This window comes from Trachinotus anak, unplaced genomic scaffold (genome assembly GCF_046630095.1).
Source record: "Trachinotus anak isolate AG129_WGS33_773 ecotype Australia unplaced genomic scaffold, CSIRO_AGI_Tana_v1 ptg000032l, whole genome shotgun sequence".
Lineage (NCBI taxonomy): Eukaryota > Metazoa > Chordata > Actinopteri > Carangiformes > Carangidae > Trachinotus > Trachinotus anak.
Window position 1 is genome coordinate 5290733 of NW_027273883.1, and position 18295 is coordinate 5309027.

Below are 18295 nucleotides of genomic sequence, written 5' to 3' on the forward strand. Positions count from 1 at the left end.
AGGGCCTATTCAGGAGGGAAGCCCCGTTAATGGTGAGAACCAATGCCACAGAGTCTGCGTTCCCAGCAAGAGTAGAGAAACGCTGAGGACGGCACTTCCAACTGGCCTCCAGTGAGCCGCAACTCATGACTTCTCAGGAATAACAAGGAGGTGATGGACAGGTTATGACACTTCATTTAAGACTGTCATCCCAGTGAAAGGGGCAGCATTAGTCATTTATTATAATCCTCAAAATAAACTATGTTTATGTTTACTTGACAAGGACCCCTAGTGGCTGTGAATTATGACTTTTGTCTGTCAGGAACAAAGGCGGAGGGACTGCAACAAAGTTATAGCATCACAAAACCTTTTAAAGTAGGAGTCGGGGCAGAAGGATGGGTAAACAAAGCAGCTTGCTGTTTCATATCCAATTTCATACCAATAGTCAAGATTGTTTCTTTTCACAATGTTCACAATCTGTCCTTAACCAGGTTTTTGAGCCTTAACAAAAAACAAACGACCTGTTTTGTTGTTCCTTCAGGACAGCTTGTTGCTTTTGCCATGGCTGCAGAAAATATTAGCTGTCACATCTCCATTAAAGTCATATCACAGAATACCTCAAGCTTAGCTCACCCATATCAGTGGTCAGGGAAAGTCTAAGTTCAGGAATTCATAGCAAATGTTTGCTACAGTTGCTACTAGTTAACAGTTAAAATAACGAACTGCAAAACTACACCTCTTGTGATATAACCATGCAAATAGTTTTGGTTTCGTCAAAGGTTTGGAATTTCCTTTGGCGCTCAGCCCTATATTGTGTTCATGTTAGCCAATTTCTTGTTGGGAAGAAATCAGTAGTGAGTGATGTGTCCTCGCTGCCAACGTAATTTTCACTCAAAACAGAAGCTACAGTAGCAGCTGCCAGGAGCATGAAACAGTTTTCACAATTATTATAATGTTTAAAAAGATGATTTTAGAGTTGTTATTTGTGTAAGCTACATAAACAAAACTTGTGTAGCTGCATCCATCTCTCATTAACCCTTTCATCACTACTTTTCATGTAGCTAGGTTTACGAAACACTGATTAGTCAGTTATTTGTCTAATCAAGGGAAACTGCCGACAATGTACACAACACCACAACAATGTGAACCGCTGAATAAGTCAGTATGAATGGTGATTCAGCATTGGTCAAAAAATTCAACCGTATAATGTATGCTGAAGTTAATTGCTGACATTGGAAAAGGGTGTACTCCACCCTGGACAGGTCACCAGTCTATCACAGGGCTGATATAAAGACAAAAAACCTTTCACACTCACAATCATAACATGTACAACAACAGAATGTTTTTAACTAAATGGCTACATTTAGCTGCCCCTGCTTATAAAGAAAATTAGACAATAAAAATAATAAATCACAATAAAAAAAAAAAAAAAACTAAGATGGCTTGTACTCTTCACACAGCACAAATGTGGGCCTTGCTCTGTTATCTCTGTAATCACTGTAACGGTGCGGGCTTGATCTCCAGTTGTTTGGGATTTTCCTGTTTTGCCAGAAACGGATATGATGTTGTCGCCATCATGGTACCATAAAACAGAAATCGATTAAAAAAATTGTAATAAAAAAAAAAAAATCCCAGCCCTACTAACCAGAGCAGCACCATGCCGTCCATTATCACTTAGATGCAACAAAAAACCTTACTTTCCCGTTGCTCTGTGTATAACAACAGAGAAGGACTGGCAGCAAGGTGACGTAATATTCTACATTTTTAAATTGAGCTGTTGAATCATATCATGACACATAATCAAAGCCTATAAGTCATAATCAGTCATGTTAACATGACTGAGTTAGACTTTAACAGAGTCTGTTTACGTCCACCTCACCCCATGTCAGGAGTGGTGCTTACATAACCAGACTCATATAAACGCAAGAACCAAAGTCCTATTGAGCCCCATAAATTCAGCTCCAGTAGGGGCCTGCAGTTAAGTGCCAGTGATTATCAAACTGTACTTTGAATAATGCTGCTATAAAAAGAAAGTATGACCAGACAAAAGAAAAATAATCAGCATAGAAGGAGATCCAAATCAATCTATTTCTAACCACTCAAAGCTTATGAAATGCTTTTACAGGCACATCAATCAGCTGCCTAAATCATCACCCTAAGCGACAAACTCCTGGCACTAACGGGCAACGTCCTTCATGTGCAGCCCTCCGAGTGGTGGGCTGCCCTGTCAGTCACAGAGGTAATGGGCTGTGAATGGCCCTCCAGTGTTTGGATTGGAGGGCTCTTGGATGGGGTGCCAACCCAAACAGGGAGTGCTGGACTCGGTGGGACGGTCAGCCAACTCCCCTCCGCTGCTGCCATACTTCATGCTGTCCACACAGCTCAGTCACACGCACTAAACTAAACACACTAACCCTGGTCAGGGCCACTTACAGCTCTCACAAAGAGGGTGTAAAACTATGTGTAGAAAAGTGACGGCTGAGGTAAAATGACTTTTCTCTTATACTTTATTATATTTAAAATCAATTTAAATTGATTAAATTACAAGTTCTTCTTTTATTGCTCTGCTGCAAACTGATTTCACGCAGTAGTGATTCACACTGTTGCCACTCTATGAAAGATTTTAATATCACTTTATTAGGAATGTCTGCTTCATGCAATTCATGCAATTATCCGATCAGCCAATCACGTGTCAGCAGTGTAGTGCCTATAATCCTGCAGATACAGGTCAGAAGCTTCAGTTAATGTACACATCAAACATCAGAAAGTGTGATCTCAGTGACTTTAACGCCTTGTTGATGAGAGAGGTCAAAGGTGAGGGCTAACCAAGCTAGCATGACTGATTATGTTGGTCACTATAGACACCCAGATTGTGAAAAAAATGTTACTTCTGAAACATCCACTCATTACCACTCATATTCATCCTTCATATTCACACCCTCTTGTCGGTGGGGGTTGGTCCTCAGCAGCATCAGCAGTGGAAATCTCGTCTGTCAACAGTGTTGACAGGGGGAAGTCTGTCCGCACGGCGAGGGGAGCACACGAGGGCAGCAGACGGCCGGACTGTGGCCTCTGCTGAGCTCAGCGACCCTCTCAACGATCATAACACACTCTTCTTTTCTGCACTTTCTACACAGGCGCTGTGGTCATTGTCTCTTTGTGATGACTAGGTTTAATCAGACCAGTCTCCCTCTCTCTCTCTCTCTCTCTGTCATCACACACACAGCAGACAGAGAGTGAGAGCACAGTGACCTATAGATCACTGTTGATGTTATCTCTGCCTCCCATGAGGCCTTTCACTTGCTCTCTTCTGCTGCCGTGAGCGAGACCCCCACATCCTGACCAAACCACACCGATAGAACCAGCAAACCGAGCGGGGGCCCGGATTCTTTTGTCAGCCCTGCAACCTGCACTGCGCCAGGAACCTGCCGTCAAAGTGAAGATTTATGGAGCCCCGGGCTCCCCAGGGCAGGCTTACCCCCCCCACCCATCCATCCCAACCCGCACGCCCTCCACCCTGCCACACAGCCAGGAGAAACTCCTCTTTAAACAATAACATCCACATCGGCTGCGTCTCCTTGGGGATGGAGGACAGCGTAGGAGAGCAGAGGAGTGCTGAGCACATCTGTTTGTCTTAACAGCTGCAGCTGTCTGCAGAGCTCAGGGGGAGGGAGGGTGTGGACACCAGGTAACAGCTACAGAGGATGAAGTGAGGTGGCAGGGCAACTGAAGTAATGGGAGAGGTGTGACAACAAAGAATCAGCAAGACAAAGACACAGAAACTATTGCAAAGCTCTTTTTAAGCTTTTGACAAGAAGTATGAGCAAAAGATCCTGTAGAAGCTTAAAATGTCGGGCTCTCTAGTGACTGTAAATATTCACAGTAACCAACTGGCAAGAAATCAGCAGGCCAGCAGTGGAACACAGGTCAGACCGGTCGGATAGTCTAACATGCCCTGGGTCGCTCCTTTGGTAGCATTTTGTTCATAATGTAAACATGGTTTGAAAAACATGAAGATTTAAAGGGGGAGTGACGCAAAGAAAACTGCCTTCATGGATAAGAGGCTTGTGGGCTTTGCTTTGATTTGCATTTTTTCCATAGGTGGTTTGCAGAGAGGTGAAGGGGGGTCTATTCAGCTATGAAGTTTTCTCATTGAAATGTTTTTTTAGATTATAACCTTTATTTAAATGGCATTTCTTTGACATTTTTAATATGTAAAACAGGGATGTCACAATATCAGATTTTCTTCATATGATTATTGTGGTTAAAAAAAAATCTCAATGATAATTATATTATCATGATATCTATAGAAAATTTGAAAACAACATCAATAATAATAATAATAATGATCTTTAACTTTGTTTATTGCATGATTTGTTTCTCTTTTTGACAAATGAGTTAGACTCAAATCCGAGTGTAGGAAGGTGACATGATTATTGTCAATAATATAAAAAAATTTTCAGGATCTTCTGGATATTTCTTGTTAAAAGCTGTGAAAAGTGAAATCCTTTAAATACATGACAGTGTAATTGTGTTGGTTTACAAAGGAAACACCACCGTAGTAATGGTGACTTGGGCTTTGGTAGAAGAAAAAATGAAAAGGGCTCTTGAACAGTCTGGAAAATTGTGCATCTTTGTTGGTTTCATTTTGTTGAACCGATGGTGAATTTTTCAACAATATCACCGTTGTTTTTTTCCTAACAGCCGACCAGTTTACACTTCAAATCAACCAATCACTGTCCTGCTTCAACAGGAAATGCATCACACTAAAGGTGCAATGACAGCATCTCATGAGACCTTTGAGTGATTCTCTGATGTTTCTGAGCTATAAGTGTAACACAGCAGCAGCGCTTGGTGTGGTGAGACAACTGCAGTGCAAATCCATTACCTCACATATAATCAGAGTACGGACAGCTGACTTGCTGATTAATGGCTTCAGCCTGGCTGGCATGCCTGGATATAGATGCTGCCCGAGAGTAGAGCTGCTATTAGTGGTGCTTGCCATATGAGGTTAGAATAAACAGAATCAACAGGCCTGTCAACAACATGGCCGCATCTGAACCGAGTCGGCCTCCTGCTCACCCAAAACCCATCTGGTTCCAGGCTGGTTGAGAATAGAAGGGTTCCGAATATATATAGTCTGTCTGAGGGTGAAAGAGGACCTGAGGGGAAAACAGCAGGAAAAATGTGGGGCAAACTGGAATTTGGATTTCTATTTTGGTCAGTCACCAGGTTATTGAACTAACGTGTTTATACAGGATGGCTTTGATGGCTGTTATACATAAACCACTGATTAAATATTCAGTCAGGGTCATGTTATTTCGAGGGTTAAAGAACATATACTTTCTCTCAAATCTGTCAGCAACTGAAATTTTACACCTTTATTAATATATAAAAATGCAATCAGGAACTTAGATACTTAGTAGAACATAACTGTGGGACTTTCACCTCTTTCAAGAGTTCAAGCAAATACTGATATCAGGAGTAAAGATAAAGGAGCACTTCATTTGAGTCAATGTATGCACAAAGGTCATTCAAATGTTTGAAATTCCACGTTTGCCTCAACTTTAACCACGGCTGGTGTTTGTCTACGCAGCTTCAGACCAAATGCCAAGCGAAGGCCACAGCTACGGTCTAGTTGCATGGATTTTGCTAATATTTCTGTCAATGCAGAGTCCTGAATTTCATCCAGGCCTAAACGTCTGCAGACTGGCGCGTAGCTCAGTTTCCTTTTCAATCTGTTGCTATCTCCAAGATCACAGTGTCTGGCAAGAGCAGAGCCAAGCAGTAATGTCTCCTCGGCGAAGGAGGCATCGGCACAGACGACTGACCGCCTTTCAAAGGACTTTCCACTTAATTATCTCTGAGCTGTCCTTTCATGTGGCAGTCAAGAGAGGGAAACTATGAAAAAAAGGGCCATAAAACTGGTCAAGCTGAAATTGATATTTTACACTGAGGCTAATAAGGGCTTGTATTTCCCAGCAGAGGATGTCACTTTTGCCTCTTTTTGCAGTTTTCTATTGTGATTTTTCCTTACTATGTAATATTGAGATTTATAGCTCATATGTCTTGACACAATAGGATTATAGATGCAGTGTTCAAGCTGTTTTCATGCAAAAAAAACTGGTCAGATTGTAAAACTGTTCCAAGATATAAGAGCAATAAAACAAGTCAGGCACTCCTAAAGCATTGTTACATGACAATTTGACACTCATTAAATTGCTCTCTAGCCACATCCTACATAGGTCTCATTCCTCAGTGTTTCATTATAGGCAGCATCCATCCCACACATTGGAATATTTTGGTTGAACCTTGCTTTGGAGAGAGCCCGAGGTCAAAGTCTGGTTGACCGAGATGACCTCGGCTGACCAGAGCGAGGAGTGAGGACCGTGCCGGCCCTGTCCTGCGGTCACGGCGAGCTGCGTCCCTTTGGTAGCAAGGGAAAAAGCTTATACATCCTGAGCGAGCGCTGCGGCCACACAGCACCAGACAATTATCTGCGACCCCACAATGTTCCATAATAACAACCCCAACGGGCTGGAAAAAGAGGAAATGAAAGTAAGTGGAAACTTTTTTTTTTTTCATAAAAAGTGATTCTGCAGTTCAAAAATAAAAGAATTCCAACCGAATAAACCGAGCAGATATTTGATACTGTGAGCGTCACTGCTCTGCATCGTCAGACAATGAGGGCAACTCCGGGAACACACACATCATTAAATCCCCTTTCAGGTTTCACTGAATATTACTCAGCACACTCATCACCATGGTAATTCTAAAAATAAGTCGCACACATGGACCATTAACCCTCAAAACATCAGCATGTGCTGCTCACTCTGGTTTCCTGGATCGTCAAAACATAAGTGTGGAGCTTTATTTACACGATTCTCTGTCAAGGTGACGAGGACACTGAGGTTAAACTGGGAATTTGTCCCATCACAGATTACAAGAGCTGATCTACCACAGTGGGAAAAATGGTTTGGTTTGGTTTGGTTTTACTCTGTGATAAAACAACCTACTGTCCACACAACACACTTTACTGCATAATCACCAAGAAAACAAACAAACAAAAAAACCCCACAGATTCAATCTAACACTAAACACGGTCATGTAGCAACACAAAAACAAACACTGACAAATAAACCACAAAATGAACATATAATATAAACACACATACATAAGGGGCAAAAATGTAGATAATAACATACAATAACATTAAGATGAAGAGAAGGAAAAGGAAGAAAAGGGATTTTTTTGGTTTAATTTTCAAAGATATTGTTTAAAAATGGTCAGTTTTCTTTGTTACTCTAGCTACAGAGACTACAGAGTTTATTTATTAGTATCTTTTTATTTTGAATAGAGCTGAAACACTTTGTTGAATAAATGATTAGTCGACTGAAAGAAAAATGAATCTGCACAGCGTTGCACTGATTAGCACGCTGGCATTAACATGCGATTTGTGTCTGGTTGAGGAAAAACAGACATTAATGCAAGGTGTCAATTGCACTCGTCACGCATTATGATCAGAAAGCAATCAGATTGGCTGGTCCACATCTGGAAGTGGTCTGAATGTGCACACTTAAAGGCAAGGTTAAAAGTTGGCCGTCATGAAGACGGAGAGACGTGATATTATTTAAATATGGAGATAACTGAGCACATTTTCAGACAGTCTCTCCTGGAATAAATCACTCACTTGTTCACATGAAAAGTGCCAGAAATGGTTGTGTAACGAATGAAAAAACAGAGCTAGAGAGAGACGTTAAACCTCAGTTTACTCAGTACGGTCTCAAGTGGTCAAGTGAGGCTTGGCAGGTGTTGTTAAAGAGACTCTAGTCAATTTAGTCAGAGGCGCAGGAAGCAGCGGCAACACAGGAATCAACAGGTGATGATGTTAAGAGTGTTTATAAAGGGCAACTACGCAAAACTCACAGGAGTTTAATCACAGCTGAGCAAAACTGAGACACAGAATCCAAGATAGACGAAAGACGAGGAACAGGAGGGAGTGGAGAGGTAAGGGATGATGGAAGAGTTGAAACCACAACCAGCGCTGCGACACAAAACAGTCTCATAACAAACACAAATGCCAACAAGCAACATTATGCTGAGAGACATAAATTTATTGAACTAGTTCCTGCTGTCTACTAAGTGAAAAACTGGACAAAGGTGATGAACCTTTTTCACTATTTTCAGAGCTTTTATAGACAAAACTATTTATCAGCTAATTGAGAAAAGAATCAGCAAATTAATTAATATTGAAAATTATTATTAGTTAGAGCCCTAGAATAACTCACTCAGCTGTTTTGATACTATTCCTTTTAATAAAAAAATAATAATAATAATCCATTTGAAATAATTAAGTCAATCTCATAAGTTTCTACAGTACATTATAACATGGGTAATACGTCTGGCATAAATAGCAAAATGCTCCCAAATCCAGTTGGATCACCCTCTCTGCAGAGAGAACCTGTCAAGTTATTATGTACAATGACAACAACAATGCCCTCTGTCATGGTGGGCAATAAAAATACCTCCAGTCCACGTTAAGAACAGGAGCGTCCTGAATTGATCGTGAGTTTGTTGGTCACCTCAAAATCATGTCGGGCATTTGTTGGCGAGCTGCAGCAGACGTTTAAAAAAAACACAGCTTCTGTGGAACCAGATTCTAACGTCAACACAGCGGCAGTGGACTTTCATCCAAAACTATCTGGACTAGATGTCGGGCAGGCTTGATGTGCCACTGACACAAATAAACATCAGCACAGGCCACAAATAAATACCTCTTTTCCGGTGTGCTGTGTGGCAGCTGGGCATCTGGCACGTGCATCAGCCAACACACATGGAAGGAGTCGTTTTTTAAAAGATGTCGAGCCAACGCAGTAGGAAAACTGTATCCGGCAAATATTTTTCATTTCTGTTTTTTTTTTTTTTTTTCCTCAGTGCAGTGATGCTGCAGGATGTTAGCTGCCTCAGAGCCATGACTATATACAGCCCGTTGCTGTGACAGCGCCGGGTTAAGACCACAGTCCTCTGGAGACCATGGCCTCTCACATCTGCACAGCTCTAAAGCAGCTGGATGTAACTCAAAAATAATTGCTTCCTCTGCAACGTCCAGGAAAGCATGATGTGTGTGCTATCTTCACGACTCCTTCCTGCAGGGATGGCAACTAAATCAACATTTTTACAACCATTTATCATCAACTGGCTTTGTAGTTTTTGTTGGTTCTATCTGAGAGTCACATGAAAGGGGAGGATAGTGAGTGTGGTGCTGGCAGGAGGTGGAGTTATGTTGGCAAAATAATCTCACTTTAGGCCGAGAACACAAACACAACACTTGCTGCTCTACCTTCATTGTTATAGTTTGAATATGTGAGAGCTTCAGGAGTGCATCTTTGAAGCATGAATGAGACCAAAGCAGCATAAATATAACTGCCTGAAACACAGTGAGCATGTGCCCGGTCAGTGGAGAAGAGGATAATGCTGTAGGAATGGTTTGGAAAGTTTCTACTGACATTTTGATTCTTTTTCCACCAGGAAACGTGGTCACTATTCAAATCCGTAGTAACCACTGTGATCTGGGCTGACCGCAGCCGCCATGCTCCATGAAGGAGCAAACTTCAAAGCTGTCACATCCACCTATTAAGCCTGGAGAGAGGTGAGTGTTCCCCCACAAACACACTTCTCTTTCTCCCATTTCTCTTTTGAACACTCAGGAGGTACGTAGTCTTTCTATTTAATACACAGTGCAGAAACAACACGGCAATGACGGCTTAGCAACAACATTACTGTCAAAAAAAAAGAAAAAAGTAGGCTGTGTCTTGTGTCAGTACCGTGAGCGAAGCGGTGCACCCAGTAGTAGCAGAAGTCCACCCCCAGGAAGGTGAACCACCAGGTCCAGGCAGAGTCCCAGGGCAGCTCCACCAGGCGGTACCGGTCCCACACATATATGTAAGTCGACAGCTCACAGCCTCTCATCAGCAACCTGAGGGAGGACAGACAGAGCTCTGCATAACCCCAGTCTGTCAATGTAAGTTCAATTTTTCATGTTCATATAACAGCTGCACTGTTTATCTGATCACCTTGTGCCGCACACTAACGTAAAAGACAAAAACAAGAGGAATACAGAAGAAACAAACCCATCCTTTGCTTTAAAAACAGCATCTACTGTACGATCAAACATCTAAATTCAATTCTCCAACCAACTGAATCTCAAAAATAGTTATGAGACCACACTGGCGAGATGCCTTGTCTGTCTTTTTCAGCTCTGTAGCTGTTTTCCACTTCAAGGGCTAAGTCTGTGGAAGTCACATTTCAAGACAGAATACATAATAATGTGGGAACATTGCTGTCCCATCCATCCAGCAGAGATGTTTCACCATCTTTTAAACTGCTTTCAGGACAAAATGTCTGTTGTTGTCTTCACAACCCAAAAATCCACTACACACAACTTCAGGGGACATAAACTGACAACGATGTTACAATATAATAATACAATATAATACAAAAATAATAGTGTATTATTTATGAAAATGTACATACATTTAAATTGGTCTAGCAAATGACAAATTATGATGAAATTGGTTACTGTGCTTTTCATAATTGTGGTACCAAAACAAAAACAGTGTAGAAATGCTAATCAAGAGTATGGTGCTTAACCCTCTCATCTTTGAGTGATCTAAATTCTGGCCTTATTTTAGGAGAATATTAACTAAATATAAATAATAATAATAATAACAATAATAACCTTATGTATACAGCAATTTCACAAAAACAAAGTTTACAAAATGCTTTACATACTATTAAAATCATCATCCCTCAAGATACAGAAATAAAATACAACAGAATAAAATAAAGAATAAAACAAAATAAAATAAAACAATTCACACAAAAGTGCGTTTTCAGAAGGGATTTGAAGGACTCAATGGATTTTGCTAACCTAATATTCTCGGGCAGGGTGTTCCAGAGAACAGGTGCAGCAAACGCGCAGTCACCTTTTGTTCTGAGCCTGGACTGTGGCACGACTGAAAGGGCCTTACTTGAGGATCTCAGGCTCCATTCTGGCTCATAGTAGTCTAAACGGTCTGCAATATAGCTTGGAGCTAGACCATTTAGTGCTGTCAAAGAGCACTCCTAAATTACTGGCAACCGGTTTAATATTATGTGAAAAACCACAGAGAATGTTGGTAAAATGGTTTCTAATGGTAGGTTTTCCAAGGATTACTATTTCTGTTTTGTTTTCAGTCAGATGAAGGAAACTGCGTGACATCCAACCTTTAATGTCCTTCAAACACTTCCTAAGAGTAAGAATACAATTAGTGTCTTTTAGCTTAAGGGGCAAATAAAGTTGTGTATCTTCAGCATAGCTATGAAAAGAGATATTATGTTTATGAATTATGTGGCCAAGAGGGACCATATAGGGAGAGAAGAGGAGGGGACCAAGAACTGAGCCCTGTGGTACCCCGCAAGTAATTTTGGCCACTGACCATGACGAGCTGCCAATTCTAACAGAAAATGTTCTTTTTGACAGATAAGACTTAAACCAGCTCAGTGCCAGGCCTGAGATGCCTACCCACTGCTCAAGGCGATTAATCTAAATGGTGTGGTCGACAGTATCAAAAACTGAACTTAAGTCTGGGAGGATAAGAACTGAGCAATCAGCCATGAGGAGGAGATCATTGGCCACTTTAACAAGGGCTGTTTCAGTACTGTGTAATGCTCTAAAACCAGAGTCTTCATAAACATTATTTTGATTAACATCAGATAAAAAATTGGATAAAAACAATCTTTTCTTAGTCGATAAAAATGGAAGCTTAGAAATGGGTCTAAAATTGGCACAATCAGAAGTATCAAGTGAAGGCTTTTTAAGTAGAGGCTGAACTATTGCATGCTTAAAATGAGAGGCAAAGATCCCTTTGACCAGAGAACTGTTTACAATGGACAGAACAGTTGGACCAACTGCATCAAATACATCTTTAAGGAACTTTGTTGGAACAATATCAGAGCAACAGGAAGAGGAACTCATATGAGAAACAGTATTCTTGAGTGCCAGTAATGAAAGTGGATGAAAAGGGTCCAACACGGCTGTGTTTTCTGAGTTAGCAGAGGTCTCCGAGTCAGAGTGTGAGATCCGGGATCTTATACTTTCCACCTTCTGATTAAAATAGACTAAGAACTTCTCACACCTCTCTGGGCAGGCTTCGAGTGTGTGGCAAGATGAGGGCTTCATTACAGAATCAATAGCCTGAAAATGGCCTTGGAATTGTGACAATTTTCTGCTATGAGGTCTGAGAAAAAAGCAGCTCTTGCATCCTTAACCGTTTTTTTGATAATTGAACATTCACTGTTTCAAGATGTCGTGGAAGATCTGTAGCTTATTTGCATTTACGCTCAGGTTTTCTACATTCTCTAAGAGCAGCTCGAATAGTGTCATTGAGCCATGGGAGAGCTCGTGATTTTGACCTCTTCTGTTTGAGGGGGGCAATGGGGTCAAGAACAGCCAAACAGGTTTGTGGAAATGACTGAATAACTTATTAGTATCACAGTAAGCATCAGAGAATTTGGATGCAGATATAAATCTGCAAATATAAAGTAAATGTTCGGCAGTAGAGTAAATGTTCCTTTCAGACCGTTTCGGACGCACAGAACCTCAACAACCTTCACGAATAAGGTAGGACACCCTGTATGCAGCCTGACAGGTGAACCACAGGGAATAATGTCCACAAAACCATTTGCTGCTACTCACTGAGCTCATTGCTTTGAGCAGGTGATAATAACTGAAGACTAGCATAGCCAAATTTTTATCTCACCCTTCATGAAGTCTATGGGCTATGGAGGCCGGACACTGTCAGAAAGATTTTAGAAAGTAAATCAACCATAAAGGAGCTATTTGTAAGATTTGCTATTGCTATGTAGCCAGCGTTAGCATTAGCAGCTGTTTACTAACCAGCCTTGTTGAGAGCTTCAGCCAATGTTTACAAGACAAGAGATTATAATACGCCCTCTGAGCATCTACGTCTTCAGGATAGCCTGGATGCTCCAGTGACTCGTTATCGGAAAGGGATGAGACGGTCCAACCGGACTGGGGCTAGCAGGTTAGCATGCTAACTTTAGTAGAAGAAAGAAGTGATAGAAATAGAGGCAAAACAGTAGTCAGCATTGGTGTTGCTTTGCTCTGATGGAGACAGCTCTTTGTGAGCACAGGATGAAATTTGATGCTGAACTCGTAACGTTTCTGCTAGACTTTAGAATATACTTTAGAAATGTAGCATTAGCTAAACAAGTATCTCCTTTAAGTAATAAAAGTGGGGGTGACAAAAATATGATTATCCCCAGTGGAAATGGGACACAGCTCCACTTTAAGTTAAGTGTACAATCCCAGGATCTACAGAATAACACCATGTACTCCCTGATGCACCCCCTTCCTTTTTCCCAATCACATATAATGGTCCTTTAAACAACTACATCTAAAATTATAGCATTGCTTTACAGATCATTCAGGTACCATATTTTTCATTCAAAACACAAACAACAGCTGCGATACAGATAATCACGATCATGATATGTATGACCTGTCTAAACACTCACATTGGGAGTCTGGAGATCATTCCAGCAGATATGGAGGTGAGTCCATCACTGATAGTGACCATTGGGGCTCCTGCCTTCAGCACGCCCACCACCAGCTCCAGAAATATCAGCCCTACAAAGACAGGAGTGGCCTGCACACACACACACACACACACACACACACATACAGGGAATCATGATTCAGCACTGTTACAAACTGTAAAAACAAGACAGTTTCAAGTCCACTGTTGCTTTTACCAGTTGTGTTGAGATTGACTATTTGTTTTGGCTGATGAGCTGAAAGCTTGCAGAACTTTCATGTCTAGTGATCCATGATGTTTGTTTCACTGTGCGAGGCTGAAGCAGCAGGTCTAAAGCCACAATGTATTGGCAGATCGGAGATCACAAACATTTGTCTGCGCAGAGCTGCACTGGAGGCAGAAATGATCTCAGTGGTTGAGTTAAACATCAGGGCTAACAAAACATACATTGTCATTTTATAGAGATGCCAGATGGACGCCAAGTAAAACAAAACAAGGAGTAAGAGATGGTCTCATTATGAAACCCATAAACTGATAAAATACAGCCATACAAAGTCATCTAGGTAATGTCAAGGTAGTAAGCCTGTTAGCATGAATGAAACATCTGGCCCAACATACGCCTGGGTCCTTGGCCCAAGTCTGGCCCATATACTTCCACATCTGGGCAGAATCCTGCTGTTATCCTCCGATATTGACTGACAGCCGGAAGATTTTCTGTGTGTGCAAAAGAATTGGTCCAGATGTGAAAGTAGCATCTGACAATCATGCTATATATGGGCCAGATTTGGGCCGTCAAACCGGGCGTATACTGGACCAAAAGAAAACAAGCAAGAAGCCCAAGTCTGGGCCGGATTTATTTTGCTATCTGGTTAAGTAACCACCAAACAATCAATAATGAAGTGCAGCTCGCAGGTACAGCAAGCATGCTGGCAGGCCTTTCGTGAGTAGTCATTGTTATTTATATTCCCAATTTATTTTTCACCCAGAGGTCCTTCTCTGTTAGTTACCAAACACTTATTCCAGGAGGCTCTGCACTCTGCTTTTGTCTGGAAGCTTTTGTCTCCATTTGAAACAAATACATAAAAAAAGAGATGGCCTTCACATTCACTCTAGTTTCAATCAGTGCTGTGCCAAATTCAGAACATTTTGTCAATAAAATCAGGAACAAAACGGTGCGTCATAGTTGCTGAACTCAACCAACTTTGACCCAGAACTGAAATGTAATCTGTGTTGTTGCTGTTAGTGTGAACACAACAGAGTGTTTCTTACTGAAATGTACCTTGGGAGTCGTAGTTAACTTCCCTATATAGATTTTTATGTACGCAGGCTTGTACCTTTGACTTTAAATGGAAGCACAAGATATTTTCTAGTTGCTCATATTTTGTACTGAGAGTTTGAATCGGGTTTCATGTCCATCCAAGCCTTGGAAAGCTTGAAGTAACAGGAGAATTCTACTTCTGGGACCCAGTCCTCCCAACATAAATCACCCCATTTCATCCAATTCTATGTGAAAATGCGAAGATTAAAGGTGCAAATGTACAATTTTTGAGAGTGGGTATAACAATGCAGAAGAAATCAAAACTTCAGTTTCTTCAACTAGCTTCACACGATTATACATAAAGTTACATAAATCACTTTCCCTTTATATTATCAACTTTGATATGTTTTGGCGAATGTGTGATCCATAAAGACAAATCATTTTAATTAGCAGCTAACAAACGAAAAATGAAAGTGGAAGAATTTTACTTTCCAAAAGTTGCAAAGAATAGACGACATTTAGTAACTAGCTATGACAAAACAAATGGTGAGCGCGAGCCAAAGAGTCAGTGACAAGCTTCTGCTTCTAACTGTGCTGGAAACATGTAATAACCTCTTAATGGGTCTGTCAAACATGGAACAAATTAGTGAGGGACAGGGTTAGCAAACGGGTCACGACTGCGACTTCGGCAGCGTGTCAGCCCTGCTGGTTAGCTTTCGCTCGAAGAGGCCCATTGACCAAGTCAGCGCAGTCGTAACTGGGACACATGGCCCCCGCCAAGAGCGTGGGCGTGACGAGACCACAGAGGAGCACATCTGCAGGTGGGGTGTGAGGAAGTGTGTGTGTGTGTGTGTATTCTGTGTGAATGGAAATGAGAGTGACTGTGCATGCAAGTGTGTGCACATCCAGATGTGACTGTTTCCTCTTCAGCGTGCAGGTGTGTGATGTGAGTGTGTGTGAACGTGTGTGCACAAGCAGAGGCGAGAGCACCAACAGGGACCTGCGATCACACGCTACGCTCCAACATCTGGCAGCCGACTGCGGAGCTGCAGCTAACAAATGGGCTCGCAGCGCAGGCAGACCTCCTCTAAACCCGCTGAGAGAGAGAGATTATCTTTCTGGACGCCAGCCGAAGACCTTCCCCCCTTTTTTCTCTCCTGTCCAGCAGATAGTTTTACCTCTGCAGCTCTGCATTCTTCACAGCTTGGGACACAATTATTCAGCAGTGCAAACTCATTGACATGTTGTGCAAAAAAGACAAGGGGAAAAAGCTTGTCTTGTATTGTTGTTTTTTTTTCTTTGTAACATGCATCTTTGACCTTTTCCATCACTGTCTCCTTTTTCTTTTATTTATTTTACTTTTTTCTCTCTCCCTTTTTGATCTTGCATGCAATGAAATGTCTTTTCCCTGCTTTTTTAAAAATCTTTATATAAACAAACTAAAAATCACACTAGAGGAAGCCTATTTTATACTGCAGCATACTTGAGCTTGTGTGGACTGTTTGTTGTGGCATCTAATAATTTCATTTTATTTTCTTCTGAATTCAACCTTACATGGAGCATGACATTTGTGGACCAGATGTCTGCATTTCCTCCAAACAGCCTTTTTTATATGGCTGCGGATGACTGATGTTGGCCGAAAACATGTAGACTGACAATACACTTTTATCACTGCTGTCTGAGTAATATTGTGTTTGTTTTCAAATCACCGAAAAGCTGAGAGACCTGGCAACGACCCACGACGTCATAACTCCAAGCAACTTCCAAAATTAGAAGGTTGTGTTTTGTTTTGTTTTTTCCTATTAATTTGGCCTGTTGGGATCAGAGAACAACAGTTGTGCAGAATAATTAATGACACATCACAAACTGTAAACAGTGCTGAGTCACAAACTCCTCACACACACACACCCATGCAAACTTTTATCACCATCAAGCCCTGAAGCAATAACAAATTTGTTTAATCAAGTTTGGTAGTGGATTATAAGGACTCCTGCTGTGGGGGTAATTGTTCTCCTCCCCTGATGTGCCTCATAAAACCTCATAACAAACATGTGCCGTTAAACCTGCCCCAGACATTCACCGTAATAAAAGGCAAATGAGACACAGTAAACTGACAGTAAGACGAAAGAGAAACTGACTTTTCTTTCATTTAAATGAAGGAGATTTACTGAGATGCTGGACTAAAATACAGTTCAGTTCTTCTTTTACTCATTACGTGTCTGTTGTGACTTTAGTTACAGTGTAAGATACGTGCATCAGTATAACTGTGTTTTCATGTATAAGTATGGCTGGGCGTCGGACGTCTGCTCAGATTTAGGGCGGCAACTAACTACTATTTTCATTGTTGATGAATCTGCTGATTATTTTCTCTACTAGTTGATCAATCGTTTGGACTGTAAAATAGTTTAGTGTAATTTACATCAGGAATATACTTGATCAGTTATCAGCACCTGAATTTCCTGATGTGGCTCTTGTCAGACCTATGATCAGATATTTCCTGATCTAAATCAAAATTTGGACTGTGTAAACTATTCAACTTAAGTTATTGCGCAGGTGTTTGTGTTTAGACAACATGTTACATACACATGTTCTTTACTTTTATAGAAAAGTGCGTTGAAATTCCTAAGAGTATAATGAGGTAAGGTAAAAGTATCTTTTCATATCTGTTCTGAAACTCACACTGAAAGACAAGTCAATTTATACAGCCTTAAGTCACCAGTTAGCATTCTTCGTTAAACTGAAATCTAATACACATGCTAACATAGTAGGTTAGCTCCAAAGCGTCCTTGTCTCTACTCTGAAAGAGGAAAAACTGGTTGCAATTCATTCCAGTTTGGACCTTACTTGACCTGGAATGAACTGAACCACAGCTCTCATTCCTCTGAAAGTTTTACATTCCTGCAGTTTTTAAAATTGCTTTGTGATCGCTTCAATTAGTGTGTCTGTGTGGGAGATCTTTGGCTGTGTGTAACCCGCTCACAGGTCTCCTTTTGCTAAATATTATCTTAATCTCAACAAGACTGAACAAATACAGCTCAACCTAACTCATTTAGCCGGTTAACATAAAATATGGCCGTTCCTGAGTCATAATCTTGGACCTCCAATCACTTCTGAAGGACCTCCAGGTTCGTTTACATGAGATTTGGGCTTAATTCTAAGCGTTTGGAAAAGGAAAGCGGTTGGATAAGTTAGAGAAGCATGTAAATACATAAATCCCTAAAATAAAGTTTAGTCATAGATTAATGGGTTTAGTCTCCTGCTATATAATAACACATATTCAGATTGTTTTTTATGTGTGAACAGCTCAAAACCCATCAGATCTGCACATGTGAGAAGCTTGAATCCGTGAATGTTTGGCGCTGGATCTTGTTGGGTTTGAGTCTATAACCCTGAGACAAACATTAACTCTGTTCAAACCACACATGTATTGCATATCTCTGTAAAGGTCGCCTGAGGGGGG

General features: G+C 41.1%; 1 protein-coding gene across 1 annotated transcript in view; it reads right to left on the minus strand.

The window, feature by feature from the left end:
* Positions 1–18295, minus strand: part of agmo (alkylglycerol monooxygenase) — a 51966-nt gene that overhangs the window by 33108 nt on the left and 563 nt on the right. The window contains exons 2-3 of the mRNA XM_071470803.1: positions 13558–13688; positions 9804–9955 (exon numbers count right to left, since the gene is read on the minus strand). Of these exons, the coding sequence (XP_071326904.1) occupies positions 9804–9955; positions 13558–13688 (283 nt within the window). The remainder of the gene's footprint in view (positions 1–9803; positions 9956–13557; positions 13689–18295) is intronic.